This window comes from Triticum aestivum, chromosome 4B (genome assembly GCF_018294505.1).
Source record: "Triticum aestivum cultivar Chinese Spring chromosome 4B, IWGSC CS RefSeq v2.1, whole genome shotgun sequence".
NCBI classification, from domain to species: domain Eukaryota; kingdom Viridiplantae; phylum Streptophyta; class Magnoliopsida; order Poales; family Poaceae; genus Triticum; species Triticum aestivum.
Window position 1 is genome coordinate 621,693,929 of NC_057804.1, and position 18,944 is coordinate 621,712,872.

The window sequence follows — 18,944 nt, forward strand, 5'->3', positions numbered from 1 at the left end:
GTTACACCGTCGAAAACCTTAACTAGTTCCATGGTAAGCTATTGTAAAAAATCCTACTCTTAACTACCACTAGTGGTAGTTACCACCACTTAAAATTTTGTATGTTGTATGTGGTATTTACCAAATCGGAGAATATGTACGCGTAGTATGTAGTATATAAAAATGTTTACTTAATATGTAGTACTTTTTAGGTAGTATACATCATATTTTCAGAATGCTTCATTTTACGTACAAATATAAACGTATTTCACAAATATAATAAAAACCATGGGCCAACTTGCAATTTTTTCATGTTACCCACTTTGGATTATCTTATATATAATATATGAACATACTTATAATGATGGTAATATATAGAATATCATATGGTAATATATCAGACATGTGGGGTAACTACCCCTAGATGGTAGGATGGATTTTCCATATATATAGAGAGAAGGGGTGAAGAATAACTATTCCTCACCCAGGGTGACGATTGTATGGGATTTTGACATAAAGCAATGTTCACATATATGAAAAAATATGTTCATGGTATGGAATTTTGACATAAAGTAATGTTCACATATATGAAAAAAAATATGTTCATGCATATTAAAAAGATGTTCTTATATTTCATTTAGAAAGTCAGTTACTGTATACTAAAAGGAAGAAATGTAAAATAAAATTTTAAGAAAAACTTATTCTAGAAATAGAAACTAAAAGGAAAAGGTATTGTAGAAATTTTTGGCACCATTTTACATTTCACTGCCGTTGTCGCTGCCGGAGCTGCTCACCATGATGGATGGAATCGGAGAGGGTGAGGGAGAGGAGTAGACGGAGTGAGAGAGAGGGACAGAGTGAGCTAGGGTTTGAGCTCGCCGCCCGGATTGGTTTTTTTTATAGGGTCCGTGGTGGGCCGGGCCTGTCAGGCGGACGCGCCCTGGCGTTCTCATATTCGCCCTATATTTGGGCTGGATATGAGGGATGTCGGTCAGCCAGGACGTTTGTCCGCAGTTTGAGAGGTCTGGTTGGGTCGATTTTTTATGACCGGTCACTGACCGGACGGTCTGTCCGGACGTTTGAGATGGGTATGAGAGGCCCGGCTGTACATACTTTGATGCGAGGATCAGTTCAAGATTTTCTTGTTATACGCTGATTCTGACATCAAACATCTAAAAGGAAGGTAAGAATGAAGTAGTCACCCATCTGAACGCGACCCTAACGATGTGTGCGTGAGAGAGAGGGGTAGGTCGTCGTACATCACCAACAGCGATAATCATTATGGTACACATATTGTCACATTAATGGGTGTCAATTTAAGTGTGACAACGCACCCACAATTTATGTGTGATCGTGCCTAGCTTGTGTGGTAACGTGTACTATATCCATCTAGCATGGGCCGTTGCAGAGTACCGAATGGGCACACCATAAATAATAAATACTGCCCATGCAAGGGTTGGCTTCTTCTGTCCTTGATCACTGTGTATGTCTTGGTGTCGATAGTTGTAGGTAATGTGATAGTTCAAACCAATTTGTAATTTGTACTCCCTCTGTCCATAAATAAGTGTATTTCTAGCTTTTGTCTTAAGTCAAAGTTTTAAAACTTTGATCAACTTTATAGGAAAAAGTAGCAGCATTTATGACACTATATTAGTATCACTAGATTCGTTTTGAATTGTAATTTCATAATATATCAATTTTATGTCATATATGTTACTACTCTTTTGTATATATTTGATCAAAATTTTAAAACTTTGACTTAGAACAAAGGCTAGAAGTACACTTATTCGCGGACGGAGGGAGTACACAATTTATAGACATAGCTGAAGAAGTGTCTTTCACTAGAAAATTCAGTAATGCCCACTGACTACAAAATTCAGTACAAATCCTCTTCTTTGAATTTATAAACATACTGAAGAAGTGTCTTTTGCTAGAAAATTCAGTTATGCCCACTGACTACAAAATCCAGTACAAATCCTCTTCTCTAAATTTATAATCATAACTGAAGAAGTGTCTTTTGGTAGAAAATTTAGTTATGCCCACTGGCTACAAAATTAAGTACAAATCCTCTTCTCTAAATAACTACTACCTCAGTGTTGCATCACTATTGCATCCAACAACTATCCAACAACTAACCTACAGTGCAAAATCCTACTAACTGCATCCAACTAACAAATCCGAGACAGTTAACCATCCAACTAACTAACTAAGATGAATCAATGCTGCATTAACCTAGGGTTTGGTCAATCCTAACTAATGATTGCCTGAACTGTGTACTAACCTACCACTAATGAATTGAACAAGGGTTGGGGAGAGAAGAAAATATACTTACTCAACACCTCCAAATGCCGATGCCCAGCGGTCGGAGTTGGCCGGATCCGCGGCCGCTGCCCGAGCAACACTCCTAGCTGCTCTGTACTCCAGGGAGAACTGCTTGTTCTCCGACGACGGCAGTGACGCCTGTGGCGTTGTCGTAGGTGTCCGCTCTTATATTTTTTTTATGGAGAGAGTACTTACGATGTTGTGTTATGTACTTTCTCTGTAAACTAACATAAAACATTCTAGATCACTAAATGAGTAATCTAAAACAAAGCATAACTCAGATGACTAGCTTTTTGTGGTGGAGCATGATCAAGGTCAAGTCCTGGACTTGGCACGGTGGTTGTATTTTTCTGGATTTATTTCAGTCTTTTAGACGCTACTCTTCCTATGGTATGACGTGTCCGTCAACTTTGAGGTTTCTGTGACACTTCATCAATCTCAAAATCTAGCGCTCACTCTTTCAAAGATGCTCATAGGTGTAGGTGTGTGCGTCTATTCATAGGAATGAGTGTGTGCATAAGCATCAACATTTGTGTCAGTATTGTGTTTAAAGAAAATTAGAGCGCATCGAAGAAAATAAAAAGTATAGTTTCTTCCGGGTGGGCCCTAAATTAATGGGATGTGTATTATTTTTATGTAGTAATATCTGGGGCGGCATTGGCCTTGGGCCATAGACCTCGGCCAATATATAGGAGATGGTACTCTCAACTCTCAATGGCTTTAAGAACGAGTCGATCGATCTCTGTAGTACAAGGCGGTTGTAACCCTAGCCGCCGGCAGGGGAGGCCAGTCTTCCAGCGCTGTCCTTTGGCGGCTCCCCTCCGTCGGTGACCTTGGTTGTCAGTGGCGAGGGGGGTCGCCGGATCCACGTGTGTGAATCTTTTCTACTCCTTGGTTGTATAGGTTTTTAGGCTGTTCATCGTCTTTACTTGGGCGAAGACGATGACAACGCTGAATAAAGATTCTTTGGATCCATCCCCGACGAGGCCATCGGTTCTATGTTTGGGGATGAATTTGAAAATCAGTCTGTTCAAGCAATGAAGGTGTGGCGACTGCGGCATTCTCGCGGTGGACCTGTGTCCTCGGGCTCCGCCGTTACGACTATGTTTGCTCCAGCGCCAACGCGGAGGTTGGGAGCTGGTCCAGGAGCGGATGCAGATTGTGGTCTGCATCGACAATACATGGAAGACGGAACGTGTGCTGGGCTCGTGGTTCATGGATGGCAGGTATGGTTTCCTCCTTCGACGTCTTAGTCGTGGTGGGGTGCCAGATATGGAGTTCGATGGCGTGTCCGGGGTGTTGCCCCGGTCTAATTCGTTCAACGGCAAGGATTCCACTTTTGTTTAGCCACCTTGAAGGTCCGTAAAGCTGCATATCAGCGATGGAGCCGCGTCGAGCTCGAGTGAGGAGGTGATTCATCACTCTTTTCTTCGGCGGCTGCTGTGGTGGTGCCGGAGGCAGGTGACGGGCGTTGGTGTCAAGCTCAGAAATGTTCTGCTATCTTTTCAGTTTTGTCATATGTCGCTCTTTACGTGACATGTACTTTGATCTTTATGATATGAATATAAGACACGTATTACCATGAAAAACAACGTCATTAAGAACGAATATGGTACTATCTCCTACTAGTATCTCGTACAAACCATATGTCCATGCACGTGTAGGCCATTGACACGCCGTCTAGGACAAGCAGCAACCGCCGACGTTGCACGACTTATGGCACCTACTTATACAAGGGGCCACACTACGTCGTCTCTGTTGGGATATTTTTTCGTAGGGAAAGACAGTATGGAGTACGTCTTTTCTTTGCGGGTGAGTATGGAGTACATCTTAAATAGAGAAGCCATACTAGCAAACATTCGTAGTAAAAACAAATTCTGATCTCACAATGAGCAACATCACCAAAATGCTGGAACCATTGGATTTGCTATCCTAGTCCACCAACTGCAAGATCTAAAAAAAAACTCTTCAACATGCAACATGTAATAGTTTTTTTTTGTTTCATTTTGAAAAGGGCTTGGATCATAAAGGTTCATCAGAAGTATAAAACACCTCAAACATAATAAAAGTTACATTGATGTCATTGGACCACCAAGCAACCATTGTTGCCATCCGAACATGCTGTTGACGAGCTGTTGTCGCCGGTCCTGTATCGGAGCTGGCCTGACATTATCGATGATAATTGGGAAATCTTTGCGCATCTGCCCCGCAAGGATCAACGCTCCCAGAGCTCCAGTCATGTGCAGTCGACTCTAAATCAATGGTGTTAAAGAATCGTGGCTTTAACAATCCCGCTAAGATTTCTCTTTTACTTTTTGCAGAAACTTCTCACATGTCTTTTGATTTGATGCAAATGTAATATTTAGAAACCAAAGAACAACATGGGTACCATCTAGTGAGTTTATATAATATGCATGACATCAATGTGACTCAGTACGAATGTCCAGCTAGTGACAGGTAACCAGAAGCGCAACGTACCTAGCTATGTGTTGAGTCATTGTAACTACTTACAATGTTGTGTTATGTACTTTTTCTGTAAACTAATATAAAACATTTTAGATCATTAAACTAGTAATCTAAAACAGAGCATACTCAGATGACTAGGAATGAGTGTAGGTATGTGCGTCCATTCATAGGGATGAGTGTAATATAAGCGTCAACATATGTGTCAGTATTGTGTTTAAAGAAAACTTAGAGCATATCGAAGGAAAGAAAAGGTATAGTTTCTTTCGGGGGGCCCCAAATTAATGGGACATGTATTATTTTTCGGTAGTAAATGTCCGGGGCGGCGTTGGCCGTTGGGCCGTAGAACTGGACCAATATACAGGAGATGGTACTCTCAACTCTCAACGCCTTTGAGAAGGAACATAGTACTATCTCGGAGTAGTATATATCTCGTAAAATCTATATGTCCATGCACGTGTAGGCCCATTGACACGCCGTCTAGGACAAGCAGCAACCGCCGACGTTGCACGCAAAGCCGAACGAGGCGTTGTCTCCGGCTCTGAAAGGATGATGGAATACAGCAGGGAGGCCGAGCAGGCGTCGGAGATGCGGGTCAGGCCACTGCCGCCGCTCACCCATGAGGACAACCGCCGATTCCTCGAGATGCTCCGCGAGAAGAAGGAAAGGTATGCGCATGCAACGATCTCATGCAAGGGTCGATTGAGCCAGCCAACAGGCTTTAATTTGTTGGGTGATGAGTTCGGGCTGAGAGCTTCGCAGGCTGGGGTTCGGCGCCGAGAAGGTGGAGGTGCGGTTCGAGGAGCTGACCGTGGAGGCCGACGTGCATGTGGGCCACCGCGCGCTGCCGACGCTGCTCAACTGCGCCGTCAATGCCGCCCAGGTACATGGTGTTACTTGCGACCGAAAAAACAATTGCTCTGCATATGCGTGGATATATCCGTTGCGACCAAGAGTGATTTGATGAGATGAAGCTATGCTTGGATCAGCTACCAGTGTCGCCCTCTTTTATTTCTTTTGGTTTGTTTGCTTGTTCGCTGAGGAACCACCGTCTAATTAGTACTACCTCAACTGCCAAAACTTCTTATAAACAGAGGGTGTACTTTGATGCTATGCCCGGTACTTCCTTTTTCCCTTTCTTTAAACTTTCCTTGCTGCTGGTCGATCAGTCGCGAACTTTGCCATATGGAAATCCTCTAGCATGTGACTAATTGTTGGCGTTGTTGGTTAAACAAGTTGATATCCCACGCAAAGTTCCAATAGAAATACAAGTGTTTTTTACCGGATCAATTGCTAAGTTTTTCAGTTTGCCTAATTTACATCGAGACATTTTCTAAGGATGTCACATCTAAACTCCCACAAATAAAGCAGCAACAAGAAACAAAAAAAAAACTGAGACAAAAAAAAAGACCACAAACATAGTGAACATACTAATACCCGCACGATGCACAATACGGCAGGCATGGTGAGCAATGTTCAAATCATTCAAGAAAAATGTGGGAGTGTTCCCGGTTTACTTTTGAAATAACAATAAACATACTAATCATGTTAGAAAAATGATATATAATATGGATTGAAGTTCACGATACGTCATTTCCTAGCAAAAAGGTGAAGCATCAACTACGTAAGTAGGCTCTAAGGGTCCAACACTTATACCATCCATGACGACATAAAAGGTAATGCAAAATGTAAGTTATGACGGGCATGGAGGACTTGCTAATGTGGCGTGGTTGCATGACTAAATTAGTGCAAAAAAATCGTAGGTTATGCTTGACATGCATGACTTGCTGATGTAAGATGGTTGCATGGATAAAAAAAAAGGTAGTGACCTATTACTATTTATGAATAAAAGATGAAGTAGTCAACAGTTAAGAAAAGTAATAAAAAAGGACTCCATGGTTAACGAATTTGCCACGTGGAGCTATTTTGGTTGGCGCACATCTGGTTTTACCCATTTTGCTAACCGGTTGAGATATCCATTTGGGCATATATTTGTTTGTAGATCCGCGGCTGAATTTATAGATTTTTTTTTGAAAATGGAGGCATGCCCTCGATCTCTGCATCATGACGATGCATGCAGCAAACTTATTAAAAAGTCTAAAAGTATCACAGAAACAAATAAGTATTACAGCTCGTAAGCGGAGCGAAAAATGAAAGGAAATTACATGCTCAAAATCCCAATCGGTATGACAATGCCAAGGGCAAGCTCCCTAGATTCCGATCCTGTTATGCAACCACCATCCGAACCGGCTGAATTTATAGATAGGTAAGGCCTACCTAAGAAAGAAACAGAGTATGCAAGTATCTCTTCAATAATGGCATTGTTTTTTCTAGGGAACAAATAAATCCATTCTTTAAACTAGGATAGAATATATTATAAATTTATTGCAATCTATCGCTGATAATCTAATTAATAATGGCCATATGTCCATAAAAATATGATCATTTGTTGATGCAAATAGCTGCTCAAAAAATGTTGAGGCAGTGAAGTGGTGGACTTCGGCAGGCCTGGATCTACGAGGAGGCTTCGCCGGGCTGATGGGCCTAGACCGGGCTAGATGGGTGGTGTTTCAGGTTGGGGCCTAGTGGAGACTAGGTGGACTAGCTGTTTTGGTTAGGGGTAGTGTGTGACGACATCAGGAGAAAGCTCGACCTCGGTCAAGGTAGGAGTCGTAAACGGCGACATATGTTGATGTCACTAACTTCTTGAAAGCATTGGTTAGGGGCAGTGTGTGACAACATCAGGAGAATGCTTGACCTCGGTCAAGGTCGGAGTCGTAAACGGCGACATATGTTGATGTCACTACCTTCTTGAAAGCATTGATGTGGTGATGTGCTACTCTCTTGTAACAACTATTGCTTCGTAGTGATATGGCCAGGGATTGGGAGGATGGTGGGGGTATTGCGGCGACGGCCGGTGGAAGACGACGTTGGTGGTGACGGGTCTTCTGCCACAACGACAGCGGGTGTGTGCGATGTCGTGGTCGCGGAATGGTTGTCGTAGTTGGCTCTTCTCCTAAGTGTCTACGGGATTGGCTCCGGTTGCTTGTTGCTCTGAAATCGGACATACGTCTGTGGTTCCGAGTGGCAATGACGACGGGTCATTCTTATCAAGTTTTAATATTTGAAACTTGATAAATTTTTAGAACTGATCAAAATGTATTTAGGAGTGCCTTATTTCAAAGTCCTCATCTAAGGAACAAAAATATACAAATGACACATAAAGTAGGCTTTCAGTTCAAAAGATATATTAGATTCAAAATTGGAAGTCAAATGAAAAAGCATGAAAGAGAAACTATCTTTGGCAAAAAGTAGGCATGCATGGGATAATGATAACTGATGGGTCGACACATCACATACCCTCACAGTAATCAAGGGCCAAGCCATGCATGAGACCCCGAATCTTCAGCCCAAATCTGCAGCCCACAAAGTGTGTGCACTAGCCATTGCGCCCATGTGAATTTCTCTGGTTAGATCATGTAGTATAGACAACAATCAGCTATAGGAAGTTGCAACGTCACTTATAGCCAACATAATATTACAGGGTTAGTCATACTACCAACAAACTGATGTGCTATCTCCTCTCCTCTCCTCTCTTCTGCTTTCTCCTCTCCTTTCCTCTCCTCCAACTAGCCAAGAAACTTATGTGCTATCTCTTATAGCCTGCCCACGTCATCCTATTATACTTGCTCTTAAAGTGATATTCTAACTGCCAAAAACATCAAACTTAGTTGTTTCGTTGTGCTACGGCTAATCCACTACTCCATCCGTTCCACAATGTAGTGCGCCCGCGCTTCCCGGATTTTAAGTTTGATCATAAATTTGACCAATGAGACCGACTGCGGCGAATTCGGTGGCATAATTTTTGCTCTCACCACAGTCGGTCTCGTTTGTCAAATTTATTGTCAAACTTAGATCTCGGGAAGCACCGACGCACTATATTGTGGAATGGAGAAAGTATTATTTAGCCGCATCCTAAAGACATCTATTATTATTTAGCTGTAATGTACCTAGGCAATTAAATGAAGACTTGACGACAAGGTTCCTAGTTAACCAACTTTACTGGTGCTACGATGTACTAATCAACTAATTAAATACTTCCTCCGTCCGGAAATACTTGTCGGAGAAATGGATGAATTTAGACATATTTTAGTTATAGATACATCCAATTTTATTCATTTCTCCGACAAGTATTTCGGGACGGAGGGAGTAGTTAGCAGAGTTTGATTGTCATTATTCGCAGATTCAAAATAAATACTACATCTGGAGTATTATCAATTCAAAATAAATACTACATCTGGACTATGAAAAGTGCGGCATCACTGCCCTCGAGCAGTTTATCAAAGATTCATTTTGAGTCTGCTAAAAAAACTGATCATTCTAACTACATCTAGTTGATTTCTAAGGATATGTGAACCTCTATCTCCATTTCCCCTGGAAAGAAAGTACAACACAAGCCAACTACACGGCCAAAGTAAACTACCTGCACATAAAGGGTTTTGAAGTTTGAAAACTGTAATGCACAACGACCAGATAATTGGATTACTTTGCAAGCCACATCACTCCATTGAAATGAAATCGGCCGGCTATGCATAACGACATGCACAAAAAGGAAACGGAGGAGGTGATAGTTCTAGAGCTAGGATGTATGGTACACAAAATTAAGCAAGTTGAGACATAGATAGTGTGCACCTACGCCAAGATAATTCAAATTGTTCAACATAATTTAAATGGAGATCAAAGTACATCTCAGCTTTTGCATCCCAGGACTTAAACTGAAAAATGTTCATATTGATTCCAGAACCAAAACGAAATGCATGTTGCCATAATGTTTAACATCTTTATAGCATATGCACGTTTAAATCTAGATGTTTCCTTCAATCTACCTATTGTTGGGTAGGTCACATCTAAAACCATCGTTCTAATAGTTTTTTGTATGTATGCAGAAATTGGCAACATGTTCACACATGTGTACTACAAGAAAAAAACCCATCAAAGTCATAAATGGAGTGAGCGGGGCAATTAATCCATCACGGTAAGCACTAAATTGATAATGATTACTTTTACACTATTTATCTTCACAATCAAGAGTTCATCATTCATTAATTTACTCATCTATGAAATTTCGTGATCTCATTGCATAATTAGGATGACCCTTCTTCTAGGAGCACCAGGTTCCGGGAAAACAACTTTTCTAAAAGCATTGGCAGGAAAGTTGGATTCTTCTTTGAAGGTAGACTATGTTAAGTACTTATCACCAAAAGCACTTTCTAACAAGAAAAGTGTTGGTTAACCAAAATTGCATTTTGTTGATGTTACTTCTGTTAATAGCTCGGAGGAAAGGTCATGTATAATGGAGAAGAAGTGAATTCCTCAACACCTCAATACTTGCATGCATACATTAGCCAGTATGATCTTCACCATGCGGAGATGACCGTTAGAGAGATGATTGATTTCTCTTCAAAGATGTTGGGAACCAATAATGAATTTGGTGAGCACGCTCTTGTGCATGGTGTGTTATTCATATTTCATATATGATATAAATTTAATTTAGTGTATAGGATGAAATGCGTTGAGGCGCAACAGTTGACTGGACATCTAGGCTGAACTAATTATAACCAAACCCATACAATGTAACTCAAGAAGCACTCTTGAAGATGTTCAAGGAGTACCTTTTTTAATGAAATGTATACTATACAAAAATGCGTGTGTGACATTGCCGCCTTAGGGACGTTGGGACAAGGAATGGGAAGGAAAAATGGAGACATTAATAAAGTGGACCAATATCTCGGCACATCTATGAAGGTCATTAATTTTACTTTCTCCCAATTTTGATAAACTTGAAAGTAGTTCATCAATTACTTCAATCCGTCTTCTGCAGGCTACTACCTTTGGAGAAGGAAGCAACCTTACAACAAACTATATTATCAAGGTAACTTAGTAAATTTTAAATTTTAAATTTGTCTTGGTAACATAATCACAAACTTTTGGTATATGGAGATACTTGGTTTGTCCGAGTGTGCTGATACCCTAGTGGGGGATGAGTTGAGAAGAGGCATATCAGGAGGACAAAAGAAAAGGGCCACAATAGGTAGGTATTCTATATTTTCTACTATATATCTTATTCATGTCATCACCCTACATGCGCAATTCCTAGAGTGCATTTTTGATCCAACTTTATGTTATAGTACTTGGCACAAGTAAAATTTATCACCTCAACAACTTCCATATTGTGTACAATATTTCTTGGTAGAACAAAAACACTCCTAGTTAGCCCACCATGAGAACATTATAAAGTAACAAAAAGTTAAAAATGACATCAATTTTGTTTTGCATATTCAGTTAAGTGGACTAAGAAAGTAGTAAACTAGTAGTGAGACAGTGAAAATACTATAGAATGCTCTCTCTCTCTCCTTTAACTATATATGTTCTCCAGAAAAATTAGTTCAACATGAGGTTTGGTATTTATGCTACTGAACTAAACAAGCTCTAAATCTGTTAGATGTAATTATAAATTATGTAGTCCGCTAAAATTTCCCCAGAATGGAATCTATAGCATTTGTAATATACATTTTCTATTCAATTAACTGTAATAACGTAAAAATATCATGCTCTTCTTACCAATATGATAGTTATACAGAAAAACTGTGCTTGATGATGCCAGCGCTCAAGTTAACAAGTATGAATATCGAAAAAGCACATTTTTTTTCAAATTTAACATTGTTGATGTATTTCAAGATAAAATTCTAAATGCAGGAGAGATGCTAGTTGGTCTAGCAAGATGCTTCTTTATGGACGATATTTCAACAGGTCTAGATAGCTCCACTACATATGAGATTGTAAAGTTCCTCCAACAAATGACTCATCTGATGGATCTCAGCATGGTTATGTCCTTATTGCAACCATCTCCTGAGACGTTGGAATTATTTGACGACATAATTCTATTATGCGAGGGTCAAATTGTATATCATGGTCCTCGAGAAAATGCTATTGATTGTTTTCAAATGATGGGATTCAGATGCCCCAGTAGGAAGAATGTAGCCGATTTCCTTCAAGAGGTATTAGATTATCGACTCTAATGGCAATGTACTATTAAATAAACTAATAGTGAGATTTTTTTAACATCCTTACAAAAATAGTGTTCAGGTAAGTTAAGGGCAATAATGCATTAATAGTACCAAGTAACTTCAGTATGAGTCATAATCTCATTCCCCAAATTCACTAATATGGCATGTTCATGCATAATAATGTATCTAACTCACAACAACATTTTTCTCCATTTGGCCAGGTGACCTCAAAGATGGATCAAAGGCAATACTGGATTGGTGATGAAAATGTGTATCAATACTGGCCAATAGAAAATATAGCAGAATTCTTCTATTCATCTTATCTCCCTCGACTTGCAGAAAACAACATGACAAACAATAGAGGAAATGACAGGGAGATCAAAACAAACGCAAATCACGGTATCTCTAGATGGAATATTTTCAAAGCATGCTTTTCAAGGGAAGTACTGCTTCTCAAAAGAAACTCCCCACTTCATATATTCAAGACTGTACAGATAATTATTCTTGCTTTTGTCATCTCAACGGTTTTTATTCGAGCAAATATGAATCATAAGACTATACTTGATGCCAATAAGTATATGGGATCACTCTTTATGGCTATTGTGATAGCAAACTTTAATGGCATGACAGAAATTGCAATGACAATGAAGCGACTACCAACTTTCTACAAGCAAAGAGAGTTACTAGCATTGCCAGGATGGGCACTTCTTTCTTCGATTTACATCATCAACCTACCAATGTCACTTATAGAGACGGGTCTCTGGACCAGCTTAACCTACTATGTGATTGGTTACTCACCTTCCTTTGTTAGGTAATGCTCTTGGTCAATCAATATATGATTATCACAATGTTTTACTAAGCTAGGGTAACCTTGCTTCTTACAGATTCACCCAACAATTTTTGGTACTTTTTGCCATGCATCAAATGTCAATGGGCCTCTATCGTTTCTTAGCGGCAATAGGAAGGACACAAGTAATGTCCAACATGCTAAGTGTCGTAATTCTTATAGCAATCTACATATTTGGAGGCTTCGTCATATCCAAAGGTTAGATATTTTAGCCATAATAACATAAGATGTAAGATAGAAACATGACATATTTCTAGACGTATGTCCATCAAAGATACTCACCAATTTTGTACATCGGAACAGATAATCTCCAACCATGGTTGCAGTGGGGGTATTGGGCATCCCCATTCACATATGCACAAAACGCAGTTGCCCTAAATGAGTTCCTTGATGAAAGATGGGCTACTGTATGCAATTAATTTAATATCATTCTTTATCTAAAGTGCATAACCTATGACATTAATTATGACCCGATGTTGATGATTGTTCATGCTGATAGGAACTTTACTATGAAAATGCTAAAACAGTTGGTGTAGCTATCCTCAAGATCAGAGGGTTGCTCACAGAGTGGCACTGGTACTGGATTTCTGTCATCATTTTATTTGGATTCTCAATTGTGTTCAACATCCTCACTATATCTGCGCTGGAGTTCATGAATTGTATGTATTCAAAGGCACAACAGTCCTTGTAAGTGTTAAAATATAAATGCAACCTAAAATCATCCTACTTGTTTTTCATTTGTAGCTCCACACAATCATCAAGTTAAGATCAATGCCACGAAGATAAATATGGAGTACAAGAACCAAAAAGTTGGAAATGTCAATGCATCAAGTACCCAAGTTACCCTCCCTTTTCAGCCTCTTTCCCTTGTATTTTATCATATAAATTATTTTGTCGACATGCCAAAGGTAAGATCTTTAGCACACAATGCCTTACTAAATAGTTCAATCCATTCCCGTCACTACAAAATAGTATCCATTCAAGTCAGTCATTTTAATATTGTCATTTCTTCCACCAGGAGATGATGAAGTATGGAGTAACAGGAAAAACTATTCAGCTGCTACACGATGTGGGTGGCGTTTTTAGGCCAGGGGTGTTAACGGCGCTAATGGGGATCACAGGTGCTGGAAAGACAACGTTGCTCGATGTTTTAGCTGGAAGAAAGACTGGAGGACATACTGAAGGTACTATTAGAATAGCAGGATACCCAAAGAAGCAGGAAATATTCTCGAGGATCTCAGGCTATTGTGAACAGAGTGACATTCACTCCCCTAATCTCACTGTATATGAGTCACTACAGTTCTCTGCATGGCTTCGACTTCCTTCGAACGTTAAATCTCGCCAAAGACATGTATGGCCATTGACCTACTACAATCATGACTATATTTGAACCTAACATATACCTGTATATATCTCACAGGATTCCTCTTGAACATGCTTTCAGATGTTCATAGAAGAAGTAATTGACCTGGTCGAATTAACTGGACTGAAGAATTCCATGGTAGGTCTCGCGGGAACAACTGGTCTTTCAGCTGAGCAGCGAAAAAGACTAACAATAGCAGTGGAGCTGGTAGCTAGTCCTTCCATTATATTTATGGACGAGCCGACCACTGGTTTGGATGCTCGTGCTGCAGCAATTGTCATGAGAACAGTCAGAAAGACAGTAGACACTGGGCGAACTATTGTCTGCACAATACACCAACCAAGCATTGAGATATTTGAAGCTTTTGATGAGGTATGCTTAAGTGTACCTTTTGATATATCAAAACAAATGCTTACAAACTTGCAAGAAAGGAAAATTATGGTCACATGGTGTCAATACCAGAAGATTAAAAAAAGAGTAATGAACTATTTATTACACATAACCAAACCACTACATTCTTACCAAAATAAAACATCACATACAGTCAGGCGTATTTTTTTTCTAATAGTAACTTAAATATAATGGTTGACCATTGATTAGCCTTTACAAATTATTAGCATTAGTACTATAAAACTAGATTTGTAAACTTGAATTTAATTTGACTAATTGCAGCTTCTACTCATGAAAAGAGGCGGTCAGATCATATACAGTGGTTCATTAGGTCCACTATCTGACAATATGATCAACTATTTCCAGGTATATTGCATGATCAGAAACATCTATCCAAAAGGTAGAGATAAAAAATACTAAAATTGTTATATTGTAGGCTATACCTGGTGTTCCTATAATAAAAGAGGGACAAAACCCAGCAGCATGGATGTTAGACATAACTTCACAATCAACGGAATATACGATTGGAGTGGACTATGCACAGATTTATCGAAACTCCTCCCTATACATGTAAGCATGTTAACTCGTCTGAGCAATAGGGAGAAGATATGCATAATGAATACCTTGTTTCTGCAGCAATAACATGGTTCTAATTGATGAGCTGGGGAAACCAGCGCCGAACGCAGAGGATCTACAATTTCCATCAGGATATTGGCAAGACTTTAGAGCACAATGCATGGTTTGCCTATGGAAGCAAATATATGCATATTGGAAAAATCCAGAACACAATCTTGTTCGGTTTCTGAACACATTGGTTCTTTCAATTATGTTTGGAATTGTATTCTGGAAAATTGGCTCAACCATGTAAGAAGGAATGGCGGCAACCCAAGTGATGGCTTCTTTCATGCAAACTAATAATACCTCAATTAGATCATAACTTGGTACTCCTTTGCAACAGAGAACAACAACAAGACATATTCAACATACTGGGAGTTGTATATGGATCGTCACTATTTTTGGGCTTTATGAATTGCACCATATTACAACCAGTTGTATCAATGGAGAGAGTTGTTCTTTATCGAGAAAAGGCAGCGGGCATGTACTCTACATTGGCTTATGTCATAGCTCAGGTCATATTACTTTACCGTCGTGTTCAAACCTAGAATTATTGGCATATGAATTTTCAACTCAAGTTGGATTTCTATTTGCAGATGGCAATTGAAATGCCTTACATGCTTGTCCAAGTTGTCATGTTTGCGTCAATCGTATACCCAATGATTGGGTTCCAGATGACCATGTGCAAGTTCTGTTGGTTTGTAATATACATGGCACTAAGCTTGGTGTACTACACACTCTTCGGAATGATGACAGTGGCACTGACACCTAACCTTGAGACAGCTGCCGGATTGTCCTTCCTTATCTTCATATTTTGGAATGTCTTCTCGGGCTTTATCATCGGAAGAGAGGTACTAATCTCACTCCTTATTAACCCTAACCTTTTCACCTTAATTAAAATGTTATCTAGAGAGAACATATGCAAATTAGGTCTCGTGTAAATCTGTAATAAACCACACATAGGTTGCATATAATTCAGATTTGTACTTTTACTTGAAGATAATATTTAATTAAAAATATGACATTTCGTGCATGACTTACCTAATGGACAACAAAAATGTGATGACATGGAAGCAGCTGATCCCAATATGGTGGAGGTGGGCGTATTGGGCTAACCCAGCGGCATGGACAATGTATGGGCTCATGTTCTCCCAGCTGGGTGACCGAACGGAGCTGATCCTTATGCCAGGGCAGGCAAACCAGACTATTAAGGAGTTCATTGAGGGCTACCTTGGACTTGAGAGCCGCTACTTCAGTCTTGTCACATGCCTGCATCTGACCATCATCGCCCTCTTCGCCTTCCTCTTCTTCATCTTCATCAAGCAACTGAAGTTCCAACGGAGGTAACATGAACATATTGAACTGGACTGATGATACACTAATCAGTTAATTACTTAACTCGATAAAGATAATTCAAGTGAGACACCTAGTCACAAGTAAGCAAAAGTCCACAATGATTTTGTTGTTGGACGATAAAGTGTGTAAATAGCCACATGATCCATGTGAGCATTTGTATATGTATTACTACAACTTTATATGATTATTATAATAGCAATGTTGATGAATAGATGGAATTGCAAAATGTACATGTGATTAAGATATGCAAAGGCATATTGATGTGTGCATTTTGCTCCGCGTTCTCGTTCACATTTTTGCACTTTAGCGTTAGCATTTTTTATGTTTTACCATGGTTGTGTTGCACTTTTGCCCTGATTTATTCGAGAGTATAAACTATGGGCACTTGGATTATTGGAAGAAAAATCCCTTTTTGGTGGCATTTATGAAGAGTGGACATCAAGGGGCCTTCTAAAAAGAAGACCAATCCACCGGAGAAGTATACAAAAGTGTAGGCGATCGATTGTAGATCTTTACCAAAGGTAATAGTGTCAAAACCAACAAAGAATAGAAGTATCGTTGTATGGAAGTATGTTAGGAATCACTTCAAAACCTGGAAAGAGTGACCATTATGTGTTTTGCTTGAATGGTAGCTGCAAGTGCTGAAGAAACAATAAAGCAAATGAGTGTAGCAAGTGGTTGATACGTCCTAAAATGATATATAATTTTTGTTATGTTTCATATAAGCATATTTGTATCATTTTTCTGGAAAAACACATTAACAAAGTGCCAGTTGTTGTTTTCTAGCGTTTTTGGTATAACCGATTCTGGAGTCCTTTTCTTGTACTTTGTTAGAGGGGGTCCTCACCGATGCATTATTCCCTGACATTGTTTCTCCCACGTGTGAGTATTATTCCCTTGGACTATGGGTTTATAATATTAGCTATGTGGCATTTTCTCTCCCGAGACCTTAGTACAAAAAAGATCACATGATGTTCCTAACATGGTTGTGATAAATTTGATGTAATCTTTAACGTAATTTTGTATGGTGTGATGAATTGTAACTTTATGATCATATTATATATTGATTTATTTTGGTTTTGTTGGCATGATTTATAGGTACATATTGTATCTAATATAGTAGTTTATTCACTAACCATGTTTAGATGAATAATATGGAAGAGCGAGTTATGTACATTACTTGGGTATGATTTCTTTGAGTGTTTTATCTCCCAAGTAAGAATACAAAGCTCATTGTTCTATCCTCGTTACTGTGGATAAAGGAGTAACTATCTTGCGCCCATTGCTTGATGAAGGTGTAGGGAAATTATCAACATTATATCAATTTGCTCAATTCTGAAGCCTCTCCTCCTCGAGTGCAAGCCTAGCTCCTCCGCCTTCAAATTCCTTTCTTTGGCCACCAACTCTGACCTCCATTTCTCATCCTCCAACTTGAGCTCATTTCATCTAGTTGCCTTCTCTTCCTTGTGTTTGCCACAAAGGCTTTCTTGGTCTCTCTCATGGGTACAAGCTCTTATTTGTATGTTCCACTGAATGCTCCTCTCTTCTTCCCTTTATTTCAAAATATTGTTTCCATCTGGTCACTTGTTGGCCTTTTCATCATCCTCAACGGGTATGCTTAGCCTTAATCTCTTTGGTGTGGTCTTGGAGTTTCTCCTATTCCACTTCTCCTTGTTGTAAAGTTCTTTGTACCTATGTTACAATGTGAAGGGCTTGTGGCCACTCGGTGGGGCATGGTTTGCTTGATCAATACAACTAGAACATCGGTTCTATTGGTCTTAGATGGTACCCAAATGGTGCTAAAGAGAGCCTTGGGTGCAGCTTGATGTGACATCACAATGTTGATGTTGTAGTCGACAATCCTCCCCCAAAACCGATCCTTTGATTGACCCATTCCTACCAATGCATTAAGGGAGATTCCCATCCTAGCATAGCACAAAGCTACATCTTATTCATGGAAATAGTTGTGAGTCCTTGATCATGATGGTGGCTTCATGGTTGGTTGTGTCTCCATGGGATTGTCAACCTCTTCCTCCTAGGCCTCGGCCACATCCTCAGCCTTGGCCATCTCCTCGGTATCCACCTCCTCTTCGTCCACTTGATGATTAAACATGTAGTCATAGTTGCGATATTTAAGCCCAAGCATATGTGAGTCCTTCAATGATGACAAGAATTCAGTCACGCTCATCTTAGCACCACCACCACCACAACAACAACAATCTTCATCACACTTCGACCGCAAGCAATCACCACACATTGTATCGCCAGAATGAAAAGAACATTTTTTTACCTTAATGGCATTTCATCGACCACTTGGCGGCCACGACCCTTGTAGCCAACAACGGCGAGCGAACAGGCTGGAGGAGTGGTCGTATGCTGGACGGAGACGGTGGTTGATACGTAGACGAGGACAAGGCACCGGAGCCACCTTCTAGTTCTTCTAAGCCACCTCCTCGGCGAGTGTCTACGCAACCGTCGTTGGCTTCCTTGCCACTTGCTAGTGGCAGGAGTAGCGGGACACTAGTAGAAAAACAACCTTACG

The 18,944-nt window shown here is 39.9% G+C and overlaps 1 protein-coding gene across 2 annotated transcripts; it reads left to right on the plus strand.

The window, feature by feature from the left end:
* Positions 1–5,169: 5,169 nt before the first annotated feature.
* Positions 5,170–16,613, plus strand: LOC123093652 (ABC transporter G family member 45). 2 transcript variants are annotated; one of them, XM_044515661.1, is made up of 22 exons: positions 5,170–5,432; positions 5,527–5,647; positions 9,711–9,799; positions 9,913–9,997; positions 10,096–10,255; positions 10,493–10,569; positions 10,646–10,696; positions 10,765–10,855; positions 11,521–11,822; positions 12,053–12,642; positions 12,716–12,876; positions 12,982–13,085; positions 13,178–13,337; positions 13,423–13,586; positions 13,697–14,029; positions 14,123–14,413; positions 14,714–14,797; positions 14,868–15,001; positions 15,068–15,295; positions 15,390–15,561; positions 15,643–15,897; positions 16,124–16,613. In XM_044515661.1, exons 1-22 carry the CDS (start codon positions 5,314–5,316, stop codon positions 16,391–16,393), a joined length of 4,041 nt encoding a protein of 1,346 aa, XP_044371596.1. In that variant the 5' UTR covers positions 5,170–5,313; the 3' UTR covers positions 16,394–16,613. The 2 variants fall into 2 exon arrangements, with proteins under 2 accessions (XP_044371596.1, XP_044371597.1); XM_044515662.1 differs by having other exon boundaries at positions 10,508–10,569.
* The last annotated feature ends 2,331 nt before the right edge of the window (positions 16,614–18,944 follow it).

What these genes read in the sequence shown, in the direction of transcription:
- LOC123093652 (XM_044515661.1), top strand. Translation starts at nt 5,314, where the DNA reads ATGATGGAATACAGCAGGGAGGCCGAGCAGGCGTCGGAGATGCGGGTC. An exon ending in GCGCCGTCAATGCCGCCCAG is followed by an intron (nt 5,648 to 9,710) that starts GTACATGGTGTT and finishes GTATGTATGCAG; the next exon opens with AAATTGGCAACATGTTCACA. An exon ending in GGGGCAATTAATCCATCACG is followed by an intron (nt 9,800 to 9,912) that starts GTAAGCACTAAA and finishes TTGCATAATTAG; the next exon opens with GATGACCCTTCTTCTAGGAG.